Below are 27,042 nucleotides of genomic sequence, written 5' to 3' on the forward strand. Positions count from 1 at the left end.
GTCAATCACTTCCAAGCATGAAGAAAAAAGTGTGGAAAACTGATTTGCTGGACGGACAGACAGACAAGAGTGCAAACCTAAAGTCACTGTCAATGTTAGGGGACTAATAAAGGTGTAAAAACTACACATCCTTGAGCAACAATGAATAGCAATCAGACTGGGGCGGAATATTACATTCCTCATCAATACTAGGATATTGTCCAATCATCATGTTGCTCTTATAAGAAAGCTAAAACAATAGAGTTAAATTCATTTTTAAAGTAAATGTAAAGTTGCCTACCAGTACCAAATTCATTTCTGTATTGTCCACAAACTTTTACTTGATCTTCCAATAGGTTTGTTATTGAAATTTATGATGGAGGCCTTACTTCATTGAAACAACTCTTTTTGGATGAATATAACCACAAAAACATCCCAGACAATTTGAAATTACCAGTTTCACCAACTGCCAGGCAAAAACAGTTTGTGCAGACAATGCAATACAAAGACAATTCTTATACTAAAGTTGTATGAGAAGTTAGTAAAGTGACAAGCACCTTACAGGAGGCATGACAGTTCTTCGTTGGCAAGCATTTAGTACCTTCCTATATATACAAGTAACTGTGACCTAGAAGTGATTAGCAATCAGACTGGGGCGGAATATTACATCCATCATCAATACTAGGATATTGTCCAATCATCATGTTGCTGTTTTTTATCATACTAAAACAGAAGGGTCTTAACTCTTATTCAATTCTCCATTTTGGAACATTCTTGTAAAACAACTTAGTTATGCACCAATCAAGAACAATCATTCACAACTATATTACCCAATGACCAAAGTGCCCGATAACCCAATGGCAAAAGTGCTCGATACTAATGCACATTTAATTAAGACATGTGTATTCATTCTACACAGTAATGAAAGAGAGCATTTCTTTCAATGGTAGGATAATTGCTATTTTAGCTTTAAACTATAGGACTGCTTAATGATTTTTTTTAATAGAATTTCACCAAAATTACTTTGCAATACTATTTAATATGTTATTAAAATGATTAAATCCTGATAAAACAAGTCCAAGGACCATAACATACAGAAAATTATCTGAACAAAACAAAAATTTGAACTTGATCTGGAACTAGTCATGACACATGCATGATAAAACTATATACCAATTATCAATCAATATCTTCAAGCATGATGAAAAAAGTGTGGAAAACACTCTTAACATTGGAAAGGATTAATAGTTCTCTAAAATTAGATATGAATTGATGTAATACAATGTATATCTATTTTCAAATTATAATTAAATATAATTAATAGTTCCAAATATTTTTTCTTTTATTTGTCACAAACTAATATAGATTTGTAACTTATCTATAAAGTGTCAACAACTTGTATCTACACAATGTAATGTAATGACATATATACCTTAATAAAAATAGATTATTATATAATAAAAGAATTTCACTTAATAATATTTTTTTTTATTTATTGCATTCAGAAAATTAGTTAAAACTGGCACAAATTTTTCAAACAATTTACTAAAGAATTTTTAAAAAAAAATTAATTCTCTCTATGTATAGAAATACGGTTTAAGGCCAAAATTAAAAATATGTTTGTTTCCCCTCCCCCCACCGGGTCAAAAAATTATTTTCCACAAAACAATCAAAATTATTTTTTTCCTGAAAATAATTTGTTTCCATTTTTGGAAAGTACTTGAAAGCAAAAGGATTGATAATCTAAATAAATACACTCAAATTGAGCACAAACAACTGATAAGTGGCCTGGACTGGACAAGTCAAACCATTCATTTGACCATACTATGACAATCACATCCAGTTAAAAATAAAAATAAAAAAAAGAACCTGCCTTCCTGGTCTGTTTACAAAGGGTAGACCCAGGGGAAGGGAAACAGACATTCTTTTTAAATGTGGCCTAACATAGTAATGGATTTTTTTTATGGACCATCATCAGAATGGAACAAAATTCTAACTTGATCTGTAACTTGTCATGATAAAACCATGTAACAAATATTAAATCAATATTTTTAATAACGAAGTGTGGAAAGCTGATTTGCCGGACTGACGAATGGATAGACAGACAGATGGACGGAGTGCAAACCTAAAGTCCCCTTTGACTTCATCGGTAGGGGACTAATAAGCCCCCCAATTCTAAATTAAATTAAAAATTTACCTACTTTTATATATTTTATAGGAAAGGAGAATTTGCCAAGCAGATCAGTGAGCTTACCAATATACAACCTTCCTATATACAAGTAGCTATGGTATAGCATTGATGAGCAATCAGACTGGGGCGGAATATTACATCCATCATCAATACTAGGATATTGTCCAATCATCATGTTGCTGTTTTTTAGGGTCAAATTCAATTCTGTTTTTTGGATTAGAATGGGAAAGGTTTTTTGGAGATTTGTTTGGAAAACAACCAAAGAAAGAATATGTATGGTATGCTACAAATTGATGGTCTGCTTCATGACCACTTGTCTATCAAGTTTAAATCCCTGAATGTGTATGATGACAAAAAGCTCTAGCTTCTTTGTATCTGCTACAAAAGATATATAACAAGAAGGTGTCCCAAGTACATGGATGCCCTATCCGCACTATCATGTTTTCTATGTTCAGTGGATTGTGAAAATGGGATAAAATCTCTACTTTGGCATTAAAATTAGAAAGATCATATCATAGGGAGCATGTTTACTAAGTTTCAAGTTGATTGGACTTTATCAAAAACTACCTTGACCAAAAACTTTAACCTGAAGAGGGACAGACGGACAGACCAGAAAACATAATGCCCATAAATAAAATTTTTACCAAGAAGCTATGATACAGCATTGACTAGCAATCAGACTGGGGCGGAATATTACATCCATCATCAATATTAGGATATTGTCCAATCATCATGTTGCTGTTGTTGCCTAGCTAGAACACTTACCATTCCATAGGGTGGGAAATTCCTCATGTTTTGGTAGCCCATATTACTAGGTCCTGGACCCATCATACCCATTGGAGGCATACCTCCAAACATATTCATTTGTTGCTATAAAAAAACAAATATTGAATAATAAGCAAATTACAATTTTTCTGCAGTCTACATCTATAATAGTTTTTTTCATACGAATAGCGACTTGGATGGAGAGTTGTCTCATGGGCACTTATACCACAACTTCTTATATCTATAAACAAAATACACAAAGGATGTTGTTTATCAAAAGTGTCACTTCAGATCAGACAATTTAAAAAAACAAAAATGCATCAAAGAACAGGATGTGATTTTTTTTTTTCTACTACAATTTTAACTTTTAACTCATAATTTCTAGTTATGTAGGTTTCAAAGTTAATGTAACGGAAATGCTCAATCATCCCAAATTTCATGGTTTTATAAAAAAAAACATTCAGATGTTATTCTTTCTTATACATATTTTTAATAACAAAATCCAACTCACATTGTAACTTTGAGCATCTTGATCGAGACATTTTCTCATTTTTTCACTGAGCAATGCTTCAGCTTTACTGCATGCATCTACGGTACCCGTGATTGTGATGACTCTGTCTATGTAAAAATTACTCATGTCTGTGGCACTGAAAAAGAAAGAAAATCTTTTGAAAGGCATATCCAATGGTTCAACAAGAAAAGAACTAGCACATTTTTTGTTGACTGCTTTCCACAAAATATATAATTACATTTTCATTCAACCTCAATATCAGTGACCATCATCTTTTCCTGAAATCAGATTGACATGGATTAAAACACTAAATCTCTACATCAGATAGACCCTTAAAAGAGAGGGAGATAATATGGGAGTGTGTCCCTAGGCCACAGATGATGCCTCTGTTGCATATAACGTTATACAGGAACATAATTCAAAAATGGTAAAAGTGATGTTACCCAAATTCATACTCGATACAAGTTTTGTGGTAATAAACATTGTGTACAAGTTTTGTAACATTTAGTTGAGGCAAACGAGAATTGGGGGGAGGGGGAATAATTCAGCAATTTTCTATTTGTAAAGGGGCCTAGAAAGGTTAAAGTGACACCATCCAAATTCAAAACTTGGATCAAGTTTTGTAGTAATAAGCTTGTGTATAAGTATGTTTCATCACATTTGGTTGAGGCAAACTAAAGTTACAGAATTGAAAACAATTTTTAAGTACATACAGACAGGACTAAACCTTAATGTCCCCTACCCTACATTGAGGACATAAAAACCCCACCTATCATTCATTCAATGAAACATAAGTAAAAGCGTTTAATGAACTATTTTTAATTAACAGCAACCCATTTGATATCAATACGCAAGTATTTTATTGATATTTATAAAAACAAAAATAGACTGAATTCACTTCTAATACCTATAGATTCAGATAACTATAAATTTATATAAATAATAGTGTTCACAAGCAAGTTATTAGAAGTACAGTATACTGGTATAAACATTTGATGTTTTTGTGTTAGAATACCTTACCTAGATACAATGATGTGAGCTCCCGTTTGTTCCATGAAATTTTTGATGACATTTCCCTGCTTTCCAATGATTCTTCCACAAACACTATTTGGACATAACACCTTCATAGGATATTCTCTGAAAATAAAACATTTAAATAATATAGACAATTAACTATATTCAATACTTTTCTTTTTAGCACAGTTGTAAAATTTCAACCAATTGTCAATTAGGGCAGTTCTAGATTTAAAGGCATGGGGGAATGTTGGAGGGACTTGAATTGAATAAAAGTAAAATGTGTCCATTGGACATGGATGCCCTCGTTTGAAAATATACAGCAAATTCATATTTTTTCTATCTATAAAGGAACATAACTGAAGAACAGTGAAAGTGATGTCATGTCACCAAAATTAAAACTTGATCTGTGTTTGGTGGTTATAAGCATGATGTATAAGTTTCATAACAGTTAAACAATGCAAACTAAAGTAAAAGTGCAAAAACCAAATAAATAGTTATTTTTTTCATTTATTGGTCCTTCCTGTACAAATGTGTTCTAATGTTGTGGAAAATACAGAAAAAAATCAGAAATGAGAAAAGTTCTTCTGCTCCACACATTCTTTGAAGATTTGGAATAATTTCCAAGAAATACCAAAGCCAGTTCCTTATATAAGACCATCACCAACTGTACAGATTGATCTTTCATCTGATTCAGACTCAAGGATAAGGCCTTTTAGAAAGATCCACTTTAAACGTACAAGAAACAAGCCTAATGAACATCTATTCTCAAGATCAAAAGAATTTTTCTGCTAATTTTCAGCACCAACCAAACAGCCTACAAAATTGTTCAGTTGTTTAATAACAAGATAATTTTTTTTTTAAATACAAGTCCAGACAAATGCACCACTTGAAAAATGTCACTTGTGAAAATAAGAAAATAAATGAAGTAGCAAAACTGTACATGTATCTATGTAGAAGGCATGCAGATGACATTTTCATCTTTTCCAATAATACTACAATGAACTAATTGGTCTCCCACTTTCCACAATACTCACATTCAGTTAACTTATGCTAAATTCAGTTTAAACTTCTGATTTTTACAATTTGTACAGAAACATACATGATTATGCAACAGATAAACTTGTGGCACAAAACACACTGATGCTAAAATATGGGTAGTTTTTTCTGATTGGACTCCAATGAAATAAATTATTAATCAGATTACCTCGTATGTAATAATGTTCATGTAATGATCAATATAAGGACTCAATACACCTTTGCTAAGTAGTCCAACAAATTGCATTTATAACAGACTAAAATGCCCTTTTTGAAACAAACACCCTACTTGATTGTTTTATTTTAAGTCTGGACAGCTGCAATTTTTATTCGAATCTCAAGTTTGAGTCTACTAGGATTAGAATTAACAACTTTAAAACCCTCAAGGTTGAAATCCACAAAGGATAATCCTAAATGTGTAACAATGCAACTGTATCTATAAGGTTTGTCATTCAATCATCAGTCACTCCTAGCATCACACAAAACCTTATTGGTGACAAACGGAAGGTGAAAAAGATTTGTGGTTCATATAAATAAAACAATCAAAATAGTCTGAGTAACGTGGCATTGATTAGGCTGGATCCTATTACACTGCTAATGTTATGTTTGTCTGTAGCTGTAGGAACTTCTATAACGTATGAAAACGTGAAGATAATTGATGATAGTGACATTTAACCTTACCCTTTGTTCAATGACTGTGCTTCTGTTTGTACGACCTTGTAAATTTCTTTACATGCCTCTGTACAACTTTCTGGACTGCCTTTTATTGTGACTAACTGAAATGACAGATCATTAACTTGTCCATTTAAAAGATTGTACAATATAACAAAGGCAAGAACTTTCATATTAATTTAGGAAAACTTGCATACAGTAATGAGTATCAGAGGTAGTCTGAATTGTTAACAATTGTATATATCATTCCTTTTAATACAGGTTAACTTGCAATGAAAAGTCGTACTGTGTACATAAATATAATAAATTACTATTCAACAAATCTTGTCACTGGAAAGTCTGAATGGAGTAAAATAGAAATTAATTCAATGCTTCAAAAAATATTACAACTTGGCGCCTTTTAAAATAAATTTCATGTTGCGTTTTTAAAATCATAATAAAAGGCAAAAACTAGTTGAATACTTCTGACACCACAAATTCATTTCACACTAAGTATTATATCTTGGTTCAAATGCACTTTTATAAAGACAAGACATTCAGTGCATAAATTAGGAACATATCTGATGTAATTGCTTAGCTTTTACCCACCTTCTAAAACTATTGTTGATTTGGTTGTTAATTAGTTTATCAAGTTGTGGGTAACTTGTATGAACTGTTCTTTAAATTAATTACATGGGAAAGGAAAGGAAGGCACTTTGAACAATGGGTTCATGTTGAGACTATTTGTACAGTCAAAATGAAAGTAAAATTCTGAAGTTGTGTTAACAGATGGTTATCATATATAGAAAGTGCAATGTAAGTTTAAATGGAACAACCAAAATGTTAAATCTTTTAAAATATTTATTTTGTATTGAATATGCATGAAATACTTACCACAACAAAATTCTAACAAACCGTTGCTTAATTACCATTCTAAACCAGATTAGTTATTGAAAATTTATTGAAGAAGGATCACAAAAGTTTGAGCTGTTTTACAAAACTATGATGGAATGAAAGGGATTATCTAGCACATCACAAATTTTACAATGGGAGCTATTTTTATTAATGAGCTGAACAAACAAGAGAACAGACATCAAAGATCATTGAAAAATATATTAATATGTCATGCGTGATGAGTTTGTTCTCAAAATTAACCAACCTATTCTTCCACTGCATTTGTACAGCCAACCACAATAATATTTGATAAACCCAACATAAAATTTAGCTAGAAAAAAATGTCTTAATTAACATTTTCCGAAGGAGGACAAGGTTAATTATGGCTTATAAAAAAAAGTCAGGTACAGCTACTTCCAAGGAAAGACCAAGTTTTAAAAGCGAAGCGTAATTAATGCTGACATGTGCGAACAGCTTTTGTCACACATAAATAATATAAAAACTTCCTAGTATGGAAATCAATTTTGAACATGACTAGAGCAAAGTAAAGAGGTTAAAGTTAGATGAAAACAATAGGCTGACATTGTCCAAGTATAAACCTACATTTATTTTGGATAAAAAGGAGAGATATATAAATATGTATAAAGGTGATTGCTATGGTTTTTCATGAACATTATTTTTGTACTTCAAAATATCTACCAACCAAAAACATTATATTTGAAATTCTTTCTTGGTTAAAGCATAAAATACTTAATGTTTCAGGAATATCTGAAACTGATAAAAGTCAATGACTCCCCCCCAATAAAAGACCCGACACATTTATGGTAGGCTTGGAAACCATAGCATAATATACTTAGACTAATGTCCATGAAATACAGATATTTGCTAGTAAAGGTGTGAGTGAGTCTAGTAAATATAGTTTTTATAAGTTCCCTACTGTGCTACACAGATGACAATACACAATGAGGTGCTGATGTCCAGTCTATTAATAGATACACTAAGAGTATTTGCAAAGCAAAGTTATAGAAAAAGTATTATATACAAATGTATGCACAAATTCATCAATATTATTAGAGCTAATTTTTATATGCAATGTTTCTTTTCAAAACTATTTTCAATTCACAAAAACATTTAAAACTTGTGAATGTTGTACATACATTGTAAAGGATAAAGCATTATATAGGTAGTGGTGATATATATTTGTCACTTACTGTGTCTGATGACAAGTGTTCTCTCTTATGTATATCAACTCTGAAAATGTAAGCAAAATCAACTTACTGTTTCTGAGGAAATGTTTTCTCTCCTATGTATATCAACTCTGAAATTAAGGAAAAATTCAGAGGACTAGTAATAATCAGATCTCTTACTGTGTAGGTTTTTTTGGTAGTTCAATTACCCATTCAAGAACTACAAAATCAACATTACAGGATGTTCTTGTCACAGTTTTAAGCTGGTACAACTCACATAGTTGATGCTGTTCATGCTTCTTACGCGACACATCTTTTAATTTGAGTTTAGATTAATGATTTGTTTCAATATTTATTGCTCAAGGTGTCTAGATCTGTCTTAAAATACATTACTATTTGATGCACTGCTTAAGAATTTCTGGAAACTGTCAATATGAAGTACAGCAATTAAAGCAGAGTTAGTTCAATATGTGCATTAACTCCATGTTCCTACTTTTCAACAAGTAATGATAAATAGTATTATTTTGCCTTGCAGGTGATTTACTATACCTTGCCCTAGTCTGAGTTGTAATACCATGAATTGTCTGCCCTTGTCTTCCTATAACTGCTCCAACAAACTCACTGCCAACCAACATTCTACCAAAAAGAAAGAACACATGATGTATACAACAGTACAAATGTTTCTATCAAACTATGTCCTAATCAATCATTCAACATTACACACCTAATATTATCAATGCATTTTTTGCTATAACATGGTTTCAACGCCTAAATAACTCCCAATACAAAGTTAAATGCACTGATAAAACATGTATTACAATAAGTCGCATTTTCTATTCAGGAGATAAGTGCAAGAACCCTGTTAGGTCAATTATCATTTGCCATCTATTTTATCTGTCAACAAAATTAATACTGCTATTGTATTTAATTTTTTTCTTCAAAACACTGTTCGGAAGAAAATAAATCAAGATAAGTTATTGTTCAAGTCACATACCATGGTTTTTTGGCTCACCTGTAACATCATGTTTAATTGTCTATATTTGTATCGTCTCATTTTAACTAATTTTATTGTTAAATGACAACATAAATCAAATGATATCCAACATATTCTTATCATTATTTTATTTAAGTTCCACATCCTGAACAATGATACTAATATGGACCCTACTTTATGGTAGACCAAAAAACTCAAGACAGATTTTTAATGTGCTTATTCCCAAAATATATGTCCCCATTTAAGATATCTATATGGTTACAGCTTTTCTATAAAAGCATACAAAGCAAACCTTTAATCAACTTGCTTGCTATGTTTGTTTGGATGTTTGTAAACAAAAGGTAGACAAACAAAGCAAGCAAGTCGATCAAAGTTTTGTTTTGCATGCTTTTATAGAAAAACTGTAAATGTATACATTTATTATTGTTTAGATGCATATTAGCTAGGTGTTAATATTTGTGGTTCAGATGGCATGGGGTACCTCATAGGAAATTCTGGTTGCCTGTTTTGTTGTTGATTCTGTCCATTCATTCTCCTTCTGTTGTTGTTGTTCATTGGGGGTCTGTTGTTAGCAAAATCTACTTTCAGCATTCTATCTTGGAACTCAAAACCATTCAAACCAGCAACAGCTCTGTAAAAGAAAAAAAGATCATTGTTCATTCCATAACAGTGTTCAAACAAGCATTGATCACGAAACTTACCAGTACCTGCTTACTATCATATCAGCAACTCTCATTAACAGTCAAACAAGCAACAAAAGCAAGTCTCCCCTTGTAGTGTAGTGAAATGTTGTTGACCTACAGTTTCAAGCAGCTGTGAAAAAGGGCAAATGAACTATTCTTTTAATAAATCTTTAATTACAAGTATTCTGTATCTTACACAAGGGCCATTTTTATCTGGATTATATTTATCGTTTCTATGACAGCTGAGTGTTTTAATTATAAGGTATAAAATGCTTGTAACGAGCCTGTGATTACTTAAAGAAACTTAACAGTTTATAAATAACCAGGTGCCAAAAAATTATTGGGTTTTCCCTTATTTCCACCCTGAAACTACATACCAACTTATTTCACAATGGAACAGGCTTTTTTTCTAAATCTGATTTAATATGGAATCGATGTTCAATTTGAAGGTAATCAAGCATTCAAATAAATAAAACCTGAATTTAAACTTGAGAAACTAGGTCATGGTTGATTTTGATTGTGGCTGCATGGTCAGCTTAAACCATTGCTTGTCAAGGTCCCTTGAAATCAGTATATTTAGGTAATCAACCATACTAAATAACTTCCTGCAGGTGGCAATGAATTTCACATGTTACTATGATTCAAATATCATGTAATCGACTTCAATTTTATCAGAGATATATTTTTTTAGACTGAGAGACACATCAAAATCACAAGGCAATATAAAATAACTTAAGAGATAATTTAAGGTGTTATTAACTTCTCTCATGCTATTTAAAGCAAGTTTGCAACAGACAAGAATGTCACTCACTTCACATGGTGCGGCTAGCCCTGATTATATGTTATCACATATATCCATGTAATGTTGCAATCTAATAGATATATACCAAGTTTGCATCTAGAAACCTAAAGGACCGACAGACTGACAGACTGGTAAACAAAGGTCAGGAGGCAGATAACAAGTATATATATTGTTTTGCCTCAGACTAAAAGATTAATTTGTTAGTGTTTGAACACATATCTTTTTCTATAAGAAATTAGTTCCTACAATATTTCCTATTCATATCTTATATAGCACAGGTTTGGTATGAAATGTATCTCCCCCTTTATTCATATAAATATTTGCACACACCAATAGATTAATTATGATTTTGTGATATTTCCTTTTGGCCTTTCAAGCTAAGCCTTTTGTGATTTAGTTATACACATGTTAATATTGCTCCTTCACACAATATACCTACTGTTGAGCTTGTTCTGGAGTCTCAAATGTTACATAAACCAGAGCTTCTGCACCAACTAAAACAGAATAAAGAAGATTAAACCTCTTTAAGCCCCCAAAAAATCAGATACTATTTAGGAAAGTATATTAGATTAATATTCATTTAGTTGTAATTTTAACTCTTGAATTATGAACAGACAAACCATGGTTATTTCTAAAAGTAAGGACTATTCCATTAAAATAGATGGGGGCATAAGAACATTCCACCACAAATGACTCACAACCCATGTCCAATATTTAACTTCCTTTCCTAACCTTCCATTTTAATGGAATAGTCTTAATGTAAAAAGTAAAGAATATTTGTGCAAAACTTTTGAAAGTGCAGAAGACATTTGATGGTGAATTACAATTTTGTATGTTTGTCTATATTCCATTGGCAAGCATCATGACAATCAAAAAGTTGAACAAACCAAATTCAATACGGGCATATAAATTCCTAAACAGGCAAAATAGTTTGCAAGTGTTGATGAATCTTTTAGCTGAGACTAATAATTCAGTGAATTTTAATGCTGACATGCATTCACAAACATTAACATTGAATCTTCAGACTTTATTCAGTTAGCCAATTGATTTACATACATTATTGTGAGTAAACATCTCATCTATTATACTTTATTCCCGTCTGAAGTCAAAACATTGCTGTTCAGGATTTTTTTCAGGGGTGTCCTGTAAAATTGTGTGGTCAGTAGGTCATTTTTTTTTATTACAAGCCTGCATATGAAATGTCATTTCAAAATTCAGTTCAAATTTTTCGTATACAGGTGTAGTGATTTGATGAAGTTCTTTTGCTATTTATCAATGTATATAAAAGAAAAAATTAACATCCATCTTGTTAAAAAAGTTTTTTGAAGAATGATCCTCATAAAATTATTCAGGCACTCAAAAAAAGGATCAGTAAGGAAGCCCTAAACACATACCTTTTTTTATTTTGTGGCCTTATTTACCTTGTTCACATTTCACTACATTTCCAAAAGGAGAGACAAGACTTTCTGTTTCTTCACGTGTCACATGAGAAGGCAAGTTTCTGATCTGTATTTTGTTGGATGGCCTCCTTAAAATCAAACAAAAAACCCTCGTAATAAAATTGTAAAATATAGGCTCACCTTAATGTTGATTTACATTTTTTTCATTAATTCTCCCCAGACCAATCATATCCAACAAAATAGAGCTTAATTTTTTTCTTATCATTTTACTTCAGAACAAATAATATGCACAGACTCCACTAGTTTCTATCGAGTCAAAATTTCTTTTAAATATATATAACTTATTTCAACCCCCAATAAAAGTTTCACATGTATATGTAGCAAAGATACAACAGGCCGATTGGAATATCCGATTGATACAGGATTTTGACAGAAAGTTGCCTCCAAAAGTCTGACAATTTCCATGTTTTCTACATTGACTGGTGGTCTCTGATGTGCCACACTTGAAATTCAGGGTCAAACATTTTTCAACCTTCAATTCATACCAGAGAAGTCACTACATCAACATGGCTGCTACAACAGTTTTACTGTCTAAACTACTACTGTATATGAGATGGAAGGGTCCCTTTGTGTAAAAATTATCAACTGATTGTTGCTTGCTGAAGGTCCAATCTAATGCAAATTTTTGCAAGGATTTTCTGTCACCAGTATATACCAAGTCAACCCATAAAGTTGCCAAAAAAATGAAAGTTTTATACTTGGTACTATCAAGACTTATTAACTCCTTCTTTTGAACTCAGTATTGTCCCTTTTCTGGAGTCTTTTTGCCTTAGTAATTATGTTCATACAAATATAGATTCCAGTCATGTCAGTCTGCCTACAAATCATGCTCAGTCAAAAACGTATATGAAAAAGTTTTACCATTTGGTACCATTAGTGACCAGCTGATGACTTGTTCCCGAAACACAAAATAACAATACAAAAACATTTACCTGACATGGAACTCCGTAACAGTAAATGACTCGGTGCACAAATTTAAACCCTGTTTGCTAGTTTTGGTTCTTAGTATTGTGTAAAAGTTTCATTGAGTTTTGACGAGACAAAATTAAAGAGTGGACACAAAAAAAATAGCATTTTACAAGTTATATAAAGAGGTAGAACTCTGAAGTGACCCACTGTTCTCAGCATTATGTACAAGTTTCATAAAATAAAGACGAGGCAAACTTAAATTAGCGTGTGCCACTGTGGGAAAAAAATTTGTAAGGGTTCCCCGGAACCCAGAGTCTCACCAACTTTTGCTGTTGATCGCAGGCTGTCCTAATCTATGCATGTGCACATGTGATTTACCAAATGAATAAGAATATGTAAGTGTTGGTGTACAGTATAGATCTAACTGAGGCCTAAAATAAATATTGTTTGTTTCCCCAATCTCGACCCACCCTGCAAAAAGGTGTCTTATAAAATTTGATTAACACAACTAAGTCCAGTATTATTTTAGCTGAAGAAAAAAGTAAAATTATTTCCCTAACTACCTACCCACAGGGCCACAACTGGCTTGGAAGGGTCAGGATTGGGGAAACAAACAATATATGAATTTAGACACGACAGCACAAAATTTTGTTGATATTTTTCTTATTAAATTGACCTTCCATCTCTTTTTTTCTTCAAAGCAGCTGGAAGTACCCAAAAAAGTCTCATCACATTTTAAATTAAATTGGTCAAAAATTTTACTAGTATACTTCTTGGGTAAAGCTAGAGAGAGAAGTATGATAAAGTTTCTTATTAGTGGTACCTTTTTACATTTAGAAACAAATTGTTATTCTGTCTGGATTCATAATGAATTGCAAATAGGTGGGAAAAAAAGACTTAATAGTTAAGTCACAACTATAAATAAAGAATAAGATGCTACAATGGAATACATTTTGGTAAGTTACGTACTAGTATAATATCAACTTTGTACTTGCTGGTCTAATAAGATCAGCACTGTTTTTAGTATTCTATAATGAACTTAACAAATAGCAGACATACATGTAGCAACTCCACAATGGCACAAAACAATGTTTCATACAACTTCTGTTTTGTTTAATTTGTTTTCTTCAACCAACAGACAGTGCTACTGAAAGAATACTTTCACCTTATCAGGTACCTGTTGCGTTGTATTTAAGTGCAAAATGTAGGTACTCCTGCATATACATTGTACATCTACATTTGTATATTTAAACAATAATTTGTCGCAAGTACACGGATGACCCACTCATGTTATCATTTTTTATGTTCAGTGGACTGTGAAATAGGGGGTCAAACCTATAATTTGGAATTAAAATCAGAAAGAACTATCATAGGGAACAAGTCTACTAAGTTTCAAACTTCATATAAAATTATCCTGACCAAATCTTTAACATGAAGTGAGACAGACAGACAGGACAACATAATGCACTGCAGTGGGGCTTAAAAAAAAAAACTTCACTGGTGAGCTATAATTTGAGCTTTCTGAGACTAATACATACTAGAAATCAAAACAATTCATATGGTCAGGACTGACATTCAATAATAGAGAAAGCTGATATTCTAGTTTTAGTATCCATTAGTGAGATTTCCTAATAAAAAACTGTTGTTGCAAGTTTTTCAAGCTTTCTGCAACTACAAAAATTGCATAACAAAAAAAACCCATATAGCTGTCATATTATCCTGTTTTGTCCTTCGAAACCATTTTCAACAACCAACCAGATTTGAACAAGACTTTCCAGTATCATACTGATTTGGGAAATCTGATGATTTATATTAGTTTACTAACCTTCTCCTGGAGTTAGATGGTTCCACCTGCATGACGGATCCCAGCAAATTATACTCTACAAGAAAAATCAAAATAATGCTATCAGTGGTTCATAAACAATCGGTCAATACATCTGGACAAATGTGATAGGAAACTGAAATTTAAATGCAACTTGTTCCTGCGTTTCAATACTTAATTTAATCTATTCATTTGCTTTCATCAAAGATGTTGAAGTATTCCTATGTGAGGAAAATGTTTGAGATGTTTCCTTCATGTATTAATAAATAGTATCGGAAGCAGGACAAGTCGCCCCACTTTTTCACCAACTCACCCCACTTTAAAAAAAAATGCCCCAACCTGGATCACCAACTCGCCCCACTTTTAAAAAAATCGCCCCACATGTGAAATTGGTTAAATCATGTTTAATATTACTCCTGCCAACTCGCCCCACTTAATGGAAAACGGTAATATTTAGATATAAAATTAAAATATAAAAACTCGCCCCACTTAAAAATAATTTTCGTATTATTGAAGAATAACTGTATTTTTTTAAGATTAGTTATTTGCATAACAATTGAAAAGAAACCTGTTAATTGTATCATAATGCAATATATCATATTATTGTATAGCAATATAATATTTCCCACAGAAAGTAACCAAAAGTTAGCGTGCAATAAATTCTAATATTGCATGTGCAATAAATCGTAAAAATTCATGACGTCATCAACGACAAAATCTTAGTTCAAACCAATTTTTACTTTTAAATATTATATTGCTATACAATAAAAGGGTTATTGCATGAATATTGGGGAATATTGTCCCTCGTAGAACATATATTGCACTCGCAAGCTCATGCAATATAAAATTCTACTCGGGACAATATTCCCCAATATTCATGCAATAATCCTATAATACTTAACGGATTTCAATTAACAGCAATTTGTTATCATAGCAATTACCAGATTGATTACTTTTGTCTCTGAATTTAGAATAATTCAACACTAACGAGCAATCAGAGAAAGGCAAATGTTTCTTTCAAGTAAATATCAAAGAGAATGCCCATTCATTCATTTACCGTGACCTAAATTTCATTTGATACAAACTAACCCAAATTACCATTCTGCAGATATATCTTTTCTTGATTCTCGTGACGTCACTACGAGATTCAATATGGCCGATTAAAATAGGCGGAGAATGTATACAAATGGATATAATTAGATAATAGTGTTAAGGAAATGAATATTCAAACATAAATAGGTACGTCATATCCTAGAAAAATATCTAACGAAACGAACTATATATATTGACAAGTTTTGCATGGATTATAAACAATACTTTTTTGAGAAATAAGTGCGACCTGAACCTGGGTCGCAATTCCGAACGATTTGAAATAGGAAAAATCCGTAGCTCTATGGTCCGCAAATAGTCAATAAATAACAAAAGGACCTAAGAGCTACGGTTCCGCAGCTAGTATATACTCATTATAGCCTTATTAGTTTATTTTCCTTGTTACCTCGGTCATAATATTAGCTAGCTATGGTCGAATAATTTTGAGTCTGGTTCTAAACACTAGAATAACAAATGACATGATTTGTTTACCCAATTTTCAATCATCTTTGATTAATTATTGACAGAAAATTTGGCAACTCCTCCACCAAATTTTCCTAACCAAAGAAATGTATGTGTACTTCTAAATAAAGCATTGAGTATATAACATATTTAATATAAGAGGGGTTCTTTGTTGTAGAGAAATCTTCTAGTGTGCATTTTATTTTATTCTATATTATTTTATTTATTCGTTTATTTATGTTTTGTTAATTGTTTCTGCATGCTGCCATTTGTGCATTTTACGTATCCTGATCATTTGAGGACATTACATTTAGAAGTGCGAATTTTTAGAACTTAATATAACGATTTTTAGAGTGCGATAGGTTTATATTTTATTCACGACCCTCCCCCTTTTCCATACCTTTCTATGGTTGTGAAGTGCAGCGAATTTGTAATGCATGCAATGCTATAATTCCTGGACTTTGCAGACCTCAAGACAATACATTGTTCCTATAAAACTGATGCAATGCCATTCATTTCTTTGTTTTAATCAACCACTAACCGGCAAAATCCGGCCATTTTGAATATGATAACCATGTGCTTCCCATGCGGTTTAGCAGTTATCGTGCTTCCTGGTGGCTTTTGCATAAAGTCGGGGTAAAATTTGAAAACATTTGTGCATAAAGTACTTACGATTCAATTTATCAATAGCTTTGTCGACGTTCTCTTGATCAGGACAGTCAACGAAAGCGTAGTTTCTTTTCACCAGAACGTTGCCGGCAATTTCTATATCGTGTTCTTCAAAGAGGTCACGCAGCGTTTCCTCATTGACCGCCGGTGACAAGTTTCCACAGTACACCCTGAACATGCTAGGTGGCTCTGAAATATAGAAAAACCATAACGTCTACTTTAATGCATGCATAGGATAAGAAATTCTATTATAAAATTAAATAAAATCATTATATTTACGAACTTACAAACTTATTGATGGCGTAGGAATCTGACAATATGGACTCTTCTGCTTAAGGGTTAAAAAGGCTAGTATCAAACCATAAAATCGTAATATCGAGGTAGATTTTTTTTTCTGGAGTAGGTATTTTATTTAGAAATATATATCTATGACTTATCTGTTTGCAATAATTACTTAAAATTTAATAAGAAGCGTTATTTTTATACATAGTATTGATCACTGCAACCCTCACATTCTTTGTAGTGGAATCACCCTCATCATCTTGTTCACATTCCGCGTTATCACTGACAGCCCTGTCCATGTCCTAATTTCCTAATACTAAATATTTAGCTGTCATCGAAACAAATATTCATTACTAAGACCAACTTGTTTTAAAAATAACTTGTATTAATCAGGATAATAGAGGACTGGACCGGACCGAACTATAAATTTAAAATATCGAAACACGACAGCCAAGTCAGCATCACCAGATCACATATGTAGCAAAGGCGCGAAACTGAAACTGAAATTATTGTTCCCAACGCGAACAAAGCATACAACTCTCTAATCTTCTTTGTATGAATTAATCAACTTAATACTTGCGCTTAGAAAATTTCAAGTTTATACATAACTATACCAGCCGCCTGTGAATATTCCAGTGGAATATTCAATATTATATCAGGACCACTGATGAGGACAGAATTAAGTCCATTACCCCAGTTCTGCAACTTTTCATCTAGGCTACATCTATATCACCTAGATCAATGCCTACATCTTCATCGTGAACTGAATGCAAAGGGTCCGCTAAGACCCATCACGTATGAAGCAGCTTAGCTATATGCGTGAGATTTCGCAAAAATTGTGAAAACAAAGGGGGAAAATAGATCAAAGCCGGGTAAATGCCGCCAAATAAGCCCTGCTCAGATTACTGTCATAACTGAAGACAGTAGCGGATCCAGAACATTTTGTAAAAAGGGGGGACGGGGCTCCAGTCACGCTTCGGTGATTTCCTACTTAATCAACCAAACCCACCCTCCCCCACGAAAAAAAGGGGGGCTCCCTTCCTTGGATCCACCTATGGAAGATGGTCAGAGAGATCAAAAGAGACCCAATTTCTATGATGATTCAGTATACAGTTCGCCTCGTATGTATACACGAATGCAGTATATATAATGTTTATAGAATCTCATAACTCTTTTTAGAGTGGCTTTTTTTTTTATATCAGTGTGGAGGATCCAAGGTTTGAGGTTCCGACGGTTGGAGCCCCCTTTTCTTACAATCACTGCTGTTGAATGGGGACAATGGTTAGAAACCCCCTTTTAAAACACATTTTAAAAATGGATGGAGCCGTTCCTGGTGCCTGAAAGACAATATTTCATGACTTATATTATACTATTATCGCCTTTTTATCAATGACCTCCCAGAGTATGTGCCATCATCAAACGTTTATAATAGACGATTGGCATTTGCATTCTCTATCGCCACATAATAAACGAAGAAGATGCGAACACCCTTCAAAACGACCTGAATGGACTACAACAATGAAGGAATGACTGGCGGATGGAAATTCACCCCCATAAATGATAACTCCTAAGAGTAACAACAAAGCGAAACACTATACATGTATATATAAAGGCAAATTACAACATCCACGGCCGTTAGAAGCTATACAACGCCGAATCGCACGATTTCTACTACTAATTAAATTATTAAAGAAGAACAAGCGAATCGAATTCGAATAACGTGTGAACTTGAAGCATTGACTATTATTATAGATAGAGATCAACTGTAAACAGCAATAATGTTCAGCAAAGGAAGATCTACAAATAAGTCAACATGACCAAAATGGTAAATTGACCCCTTGAGGAGTTATTGTCCTTTATAGTAAATTTTTACCAATTTTTTGTTAATTTTTGTAATCTTACAAAAATCTTCTCCTCTGAAACTGCTGAGACAAATTAAGCCATACTTGGTCAAAATTATCATTAGGGTATCTAGTTTAAAAAAATGTGTCCGATGAACACACTAGCCAACCAACATGGCCGACATAGCTAAAAAAAGAACTTAGGGGTAAAATGCAGTTTTTGGTTTATATCTTTAAAACTAAAGCATTTAGAGCAAATTTGACATAGTTAAAAATGTTCATCAGGCTAAGATATATTTGTCCTAAAATTTTCAGACGAATCAGATAAACTGTTGTTAGGTTGCTGCCCCATAATTAGTCATTTTAAGGAAATTTTATTGTTTTGGGTTATTATTTTAAATTTTATTATAGATAAAGATAAACTGTAAACATCAATAATGTTCAGCAAAATAAGATCTACAAATAAGTCAACATGATCAAAATAGTCAATTGACCTCATAAGGAGTAATTGCCCTTTGAAATAAAATTTTACAATTTTTCGTACATTTTTGTAATCTTTTACAAAAGTCTTCTCCTGAAAAAACTTAAGACAAATTTAAATAAACTTGGTCACAAATAAGAATAAAAGTATCTAGTTTTTAAAAATGTGTCCGATGACCCTGCCTGCCAACCAAAATGGTCGACATGGCTAAAAATAAAACATAGGGGGAAAATGCAGTTTTTGACTTTTTTCTCTGCAACTAGAGCAAAAGTATAACGGTTGCATTATTCCATGCATCAATTATAAATAGAAATATCATGTGAGCGACACAGGCTCCTTGGAGCCTCTAGTTATTGTTACTTGCAAAATTTGACATAACATTTGCAAATGTATCTTTTATGTGCGTAGCATCTTGATACTTTAAACTGTCTATTCATCATTGTCCCGTATACGTTCTTTTACATGCTAGAAAACAATTCATATAAACACTAAAACGGAAAATATATTAAACATTGAAATCTCAGTTATTGATATTTAGAATTTCTTTGAACTATTTATTTTGGTCGCACTTCCGTTATATTCAGTATGAGTTGTATCCTTAGGTAGCAAGTTTTGCCAACATGTGCACATTTCAGGTGATACCACTTTAAAAGACACCTGTCACAAACTATAGATCCCTATTTGCACGTATATGAGGGTCTGGATGGGGGGTCTGTTATTCTGTAAACATTTAATTTTCACCCCTTTTTTTTCTCTAATCTTCAAAAAATTTACCCCTTTTTTCTCTAATCTTCAAAAAATTAACCCCTTTTTTCTCTAATCTTCATTTTTTTGCCCGTTATTCTCCAATCTTCATTTTTTAAGGGCATTATTCTTTAATCATTTGACCCCATCCAAACCCTCGTATATACCACACATTAAAGACATTAAACAGTTCCATTCTGCTCTCTCCTTCTTATCGATATCTTGTTTTTACAAGAACTTGCAAAAAACTAGCATCTTGAAACTATTGGATGTTTATCATTAAAACCTTGAAAGGATTTAAACTTTTCACTGACCATAAACTGAACAAAAATGAAGGTCGTTAATAATAATAATCAACTTGATAACCACCAATTTGTCCTCAGTAACAACATATATATACAAGATCATACAAATTTGAAAGCATTTGTTGAACGGTTCATAGTGATTGCATGGGAACAGCAGGAACCATCCGCTCATCCACCAGCCAGAAAACCCGCTCTACAAACCCAAATCAATAACTGGATTTCCGTTGGAAAACACGGTAAAGTGTATAGGACAAAACAGCGTATCGCATTTTTGTCGTGTCTATAAATTTGCATCTACATTTTTTTTATTCGATAAGGAATTTATAACAATTTTAAACGATCAGCTCCAAGTAGTATTACTAATATTTTCATGAAAAAAAAAAAAATTCTAAACAGAGTTTCTGCACTTTTAACTAAGAACTAAAAATTTGGTCAATATTTGTATCGATGAAGCATCACATTGATCAATTACCTACGTCACAACTTAAATGAAAACGTCACTGAAAACACGCATCAAATTTTTGACTTTTATATTGGCAACCTTAGCTGAAATTACATTTGTTGCAATTCTGTTTTCTAATGCACATTAATTTATTCGTCAACGAATCATATTTGACCTTTATAAATAAAATACGCAGGCTGGTTTTGTACAATTCCGCTATGTAGTATAGAGTTGATCGATCGTACAGAATGAGTGTTACCATATATAGCTTTTCCTTGCAATTATTTACCCTGTCGATGAAGGTTATAAAACAGCACTACGTATCGATTATGCAGAACCAAAGCTGACATTTCTCTGGAGGGTCTCCATCAATGGAAAATCGTGAACGATAAAAAAAAATATATAGAAGCGACTTAAATGTGTGCTCTCATAGTATTTTATAATGGAGAGTTAAATACTAAATTAAAATGTCTGTGAAAATATGTCCATTACATAAATATTTTACATTGTTAAACAGATATTTTTTAGAACGAATATCAAGCTGGGGGTACTACAAGAAAATAATTAAAGATATTTTTTGTTTTTTTGAACAGTATATATGTGCTTATATGTTCCATGGAATTTAATGAATTCACCGTGATTAGTAAGGCAGCAACCATTTGATTTTCTGGGGGGGGGGGGGGGGGGGGACTATGTTTTTTTTTGGAAAAAAAAGTTTGTTTCCAGGTTTTGGTGAAAAAATAATTTGTTTTGGACCCTGAGTAAAAAAAATTGTTTGTTTTACCCTCAGCTGCCACTATATGTAATGCTAAAATTAAAAGAAAAAAATTGTCTTCGGTTTGTCGCTAAAAAAATAGATTGTTCTTCGCCGAAGGCGAAAAAAAAAGTTTGCACAGAAAAAAAAAACCATAGCCCCCCTAGAAAATCAAATGGATGCTGCCTCAACTATTGGAAAGGTACACAAAACTTACGCGAGGTATAAGAACGTATTGTATGACAAAGCTAGAAGTGACAAAACTGCGTAAAAGATATTCGGGATAATGATAATAGGTTAAGATAAAGTGTTGTTACATTACATGAATAATTTATCCCAAGTTATCATACCTTTAATTATATAGGGATGAACAAACAGGTTTTTTTCGAGGCACGATATGCTTTAAGTTTTGATACTATAAAGGGTGATATCAGTTGCTATTGAAGGGTAGGTAGATCCTGCTCCTCATTTGACACTCGTCGTGGTGTTCAAGTGAATATCCCATTCGGTGATAAGTCTCATTTGATGATCTCACAATCGAAATAAAAAAAACGGAATCAGGGTAACAACAATAAATATACATATCCGTGGGTATTGTCCTGTATATGTATTCCATATGAAGACGAAATCGTTAAACAAAGATTAAAGAAACACAGAAATCGCCTTGGCCAATTAAAAGTCGTGTAAGTAATCCAAAGAATTCGGAAACACGATATCAACCAAAAGTACTAGGTTGATCTAAGGCGATCCTGGAGGTGTTGAGCATTTTCTACTGCTAGTGCTACCTGTCGTGTTACTGCTGACAAATCGAGTTGGTATTAAAAATTAATGGAATGATCAATGTCTCTTATAAAGCTCTGAGACATCAATAAATTCACTTAAATATCGGTCATGTAAATAAATACTCGACCCATAAAACTTGAAAACAAATTTGAAAATTTTAGATGGAAACTTAAGTTTTCCAGAATTCTATGTAGTCGCCTTTGATATCTATTATCTTATTTAATACACAGAATTTTATAATAATGAGATACCTAAAATATCTGCTATCTTTTCATATAAATAAATTAAAACTGAACATGAGATGACTTAGATACAGTTGTCTTCGCGCCTTGAATAGGAAGTTGTCTTATTGCTCTATATATCGGTTATCTTTTTATTTGTACTAGTAACATAATTACAATTATGATGTATAAAGGAAGTTTTTTTTCCTTCCAGCTTTTTTTTTTACTACAAATAATCTTTTATATTAAACACAAAAACTAAATAAACCCAGCTAAATGCGATGATATATGACTGAATTTAGGCCACCAAATCATGTCTGTCAGCAATTAACCGATAAACTAAGTACAGTAGTACTTATTTACATCTGTACACTTTCAGATTCTTATTCAACAGCATACATTTAAGTCTACATTTAAATAGTGCACGGACGATTTTTTTGGGTTTTTTAGAAGGATTTCAAATGATTGAGCAACTGTGATACAAAGATGTGTGAATAGGCCAACATTGCAATAACACAAAAAAACCACTGACAGTTACAGAAATTTAACAATAGTGATGATATAGTATTATCAGAGTTTTTGTCAGAGATTACGTATTCGGAGTGTGTATTTTTGTCAGAGATTACGTATTCAGAGTGTGTGTTTTTGTAAGAGATTACGTATTCAGAGTGTGTATTTTTGTCTGAGATACCATATTCAGAGTGTGTATTTTTGTCAGAGATTAGGTATTCAGAGTGTGTATTTTTGTCAGAGATTAAGTATTCAGTGTGTGTATTTTTGTCAGAGATTACGTAATCAGAGTGTGTATTTATGTCAGAGATTACGTATTTAGTGTGTGTATTTTTGTCAGAGATACCATATTCAGAGTGTATTTTTGTCAGAGATTACGTATTCGGAGTGTGTATTTTTGTCAAAGATTACGTATTCAGAGTGTGTTTTTGTAAGAGATTACGTATTCAGAGTGTGTATTTTTGTAAGAGATACCATATTCAGAGTGTGTATTTTTGTCAGAGATTAAGTATTCAGTGTGTGTATTTTTGTCAGAGATTACGTATTTAGTGTGTGTATTTTTGTCTTAGATAACACATTGAGAGTGTGTATTTTTGTCAGAGATTACGTATTCAGAGTGTGTATTTTTGTCAGAGATTACGTATTCAGAGTGTGTATTTTTGCCAGAGATTACGTGTTCAGAGTGTGTATTTTTGTCAGAGATTACGTATTCAGAGTGTGTATTTTTATTCAGAGATTACGTATTCAGTGTGTGTATTTTTGTCAGAGATTACGTATTCAGAGTGTGTATTTTTGTCTAAGATAACGTACAGAGTGTGTATTTTTGTCTAAGATAACGTACAGAGTGTGTATTCTTGTCTGAGATAACATATTCAGAGTGTGAATTTTTGTCAGAGATTACTTATTCAGAGTGTGTGTTTTTGTCAGAGATTACGTATTCAGTGTGTGTATTTTTGTCAGAGATTATGTATTCTGTGTGTGTATTTTTATCTGAGATAACATATTCAGAGTGTGTGTTTTTGTCAGAGATTACGTATTCAGTGTGTGTATTTTTGTCATTAGTTTTTCTCGTTTTGTATATAGATCACACCGTTGGTTTTTCCCGTTTTAAAGGTTTTACACTAGTCATTTATGGGGCACTTTATAGCTTGCTGTTCGGTTTGAGCCAAGGCTCCGTGTTGAAGACCGTACTTTGACCTTTAATGGTTTTTGGAAAATGACGCAGTCATTGTTCCATAACTGGCGACCTGAACTTCATTACATTTCTCTGCCTACCGCGCTTGGTTTCGTATTTACTATTTTCTATACAAACTGGAATCTGCTTGTGTTATCATTAATTATGCATGAGAGGTCATTGTGTAGTAATCAGCCAGGAACCAGTTTACAAACTAACTACAAAACGTACTCGGTTATTGTTCATTCCGTTTTGGTGTTTCATACCGACTTTTATGGTTTGAATAAGCTTAAGACCCTTCAAACATTAATGTGATAGGTATATTAAAGACTGTTTTACAAAAGGATGGAACTGTTTTGCTTTCAAAGTCGTACTATAGTGATATCTGTTATGTACGGATTTCCACTCTCACCGGTTAATTTCTTTTTTTACACGTGCTTTTGAAACTTCCTGTTTAAACATCGCAAGTTTTAAAATTGTTTTTTGAGTGAATTTAACTTATTTTAACAATCATGAAGCGTTCCAGAATCATTTTCAAGCAGTTTCTTCTTCTCTTTGATGATGGAAAATAGGGTTTTCTCAAGAAAATACCGCAAACGATCGCAGAGGAATTGAAACGTACAAGTCAAGTCGGCACCTGGTTAAATTGGCATCTAGTCAAATCGGCACCTATTTGACGTCAATTCGGCATCCAATAATATTTGTTATAATATTTTCTATTCAATTAATTAATAACTGTTACCAAGTACATAGTGAATATGTTGTTGTGTTTATAGGTAAACAACGAAACCAAAGTGAAATTATGTTGTTGTGTATAAAGGTAAACAACGAAGCCCTTACCCAAGCTGTTGTTTTAACAATTAGACAATTATTTAAAAAAAATGGAAAACTATGAGTCCCTTTCAATAAATCAAACATTCATGCCAAATAATTTAAGCAAATTTAAGGTGGTTTTTTTTCAGTAAAGTTTAAAAAGCAGTAAACAAACAATCCTGTAAAATGCTCAACTGGTTTAAATAATGCATAAAAATATCCAATATCTCATGTATTAGTCCAAATAATTATGACGTCTGGCAAGGCTATTTTTTTTTCTGTGACGTCTTCCTACGAAGTTCGTAGGAAAGCTTTCTTAGGAAGGCGTCCCAGAAAAAAATTAACATAGCCTTGCGGTCATAGAAAGGTGTCCCAGAATAAAATTAAAAAAGCCTTGCCAGACGTAATAATTATTTTGACTACTCATATATATATCATTAAAAATACACCAAAAATGTCATTTAGTTGAGAAAAATAAATATATACATTGATATACAAAATGTACAATGAACACCCAAAAATGTGAAAGTAAGTATTTAACTCTTTTTGCTTAAATACTGAAAAAAATTCTGGCAACCCCTTACTTATTTTTACTCTTTTTGCTTAAAATACTGTTAAAATATATATTTAACATGGGTGACGAATTGACTATATCAGGTGTCGATTTAACCAGGTGCTGATTTGTCCAGGTGCCAATTTAACCAGGTGCTGGTTTGACTAGAATTCTTTGACAAATGTTTGAAATTATCTGAGTTTCATTAGACCTTTGAAAACAGTAACATAAAGATTATTTACTTAATATTTTGTGGTATCAGGTCTGTTCGCGCCCAATACACTTTCGCACCTTGCAGGTTCGCACCTCGCACGTTTGCACCCAAGGTCCGTTCGCACACTACTCATTCGCGCTCAATTTTAATTCAAATTCTAGTTGAATAATTGGAAAATCATGATTGTTGTTTTAAATTGCTTTGGTGTAAATACTGAATGTATTTATAGCTTGGTATGAGTAAAACATTGAAGATTTTAAAGGAAAAACACAAAAGATAATTGTTTTTAACAGCTTGGTCCCTTTGATCTGAAACAACGAAACAATAAAATATAGGAACCAAAATATAGCAATCCACTATTATAACCAAAACATGATAAAATCTATTCAACACACAGAAAAAAACATAGTCAGAATCTCACTTCATTTTGAAAGAAGTCAATGAAACAAAGTTATAGCAATACACTAACCAAAACATGATTAAGAGTTATTCAACACAAAATAAAACGTTGAGAAAATACCACTTTAATTAGAAAGGATTATTATTATTTTTAACAAATTAATACGCTATCCAAAACATGATTAAGATTTATTCAACACAAATAAAAATGCTGTCTCATTTTATTTTGAGACAATGACAACAATTATACTTATAAGAAAACACTTGCTTACAGAGTTATTTAACACAAAACCAATTAAGATTGGGTGCGAACATTTAGGGTGTGAAAGTGAAAGGGGGAGAACATGAGTGGGCGCGAACGGACCCGGATTCAGACTATGTACCAGTGAGAAATATACAAGCCTTT

General features: G+C 32.4%; 1 protein-coding gene across 8 annotated transcripts in view; it reads right to left on the reverse strand.

Annotated features, from left to right (window-relative positions):
- LOC139513747 (insulin-like growth factor 2 mRNA-binding protein 2) overlaps window positions 1-27,042 on the reverse strand; it is a 57,976-nt gene that overhangs the window by 6,284 nt on the left and 24,650 nt on the right. The window contains exons 1-12 of one of the 8 annotated variants that reach the window (XM_071302520.1): window positions 17,408-17,511; window positions 17,124-17,309; window positions 14,904-14,958; window positions 12,131-12,237; window positions 11,149-11,203; window positions 9,706-9,855; window positions 8,780-8,866; window positions 8,255-8,294; window positions 6,180-6,274; window positions 4,467-4,583; window positions 3,447-3,582; window positions 2,936-3,040 (exon numbers count right to left, since the gene is read on the reverse strand). In XM_071302520.1, the coding sequence (XP_071158621.1) occupies window positions 2,936-3,040; window positions 3,447-3,582; window positions 4,467-4,583; window positions 6,180-6,274; window positions 8,255-8,294; window positions 8,780-8,866; window positions 9,706-9,855; window positions 11,149-11,203; window positions 12,131-12,237; window positions 14,904-14,958; window positions 17,124-17,298 (1,122 nt within the window). In that variant the 5' untranslated portion in view covers window positions 17,299-17,309; window positions 17,408-17,511. Of the gene's footprint in view, window positions 1-2,935; window positions 3,041-3,446; window positions 3,583-4,466; window positions 4,584-6,179; window positions 6,275-8,254; window positions 8,295-8,321; window positions 8,362-8,779; window positions 8,867-9,705; window positions 9,856-11,148; window positions 11,204-12,130; window positions 12,238-14,903; window positions 14,959-17,123; window positions 17,347-17,407; window positions 17,512-27,042 lie in introns of those variants that run through there. The other 7 variants (XM_071302521.1, XM_071302517.1, XM_071302518.1 and 4 more) reach the window with 7 other exon arrangements.

Source organism: Mytilus edulis, chromosome 2 (assembly GCF_963676685.1).
Source record: "Mytilus edulis chromosome 2, xbMytEdul2.2, whole genome shotgun sequence".
Lineage (NCBI taxonomy): Eukaryota > Metazoa > Mollusca > Bivalvia > Mytilida > Mytilidae > Mytilus > Mytilus edulis.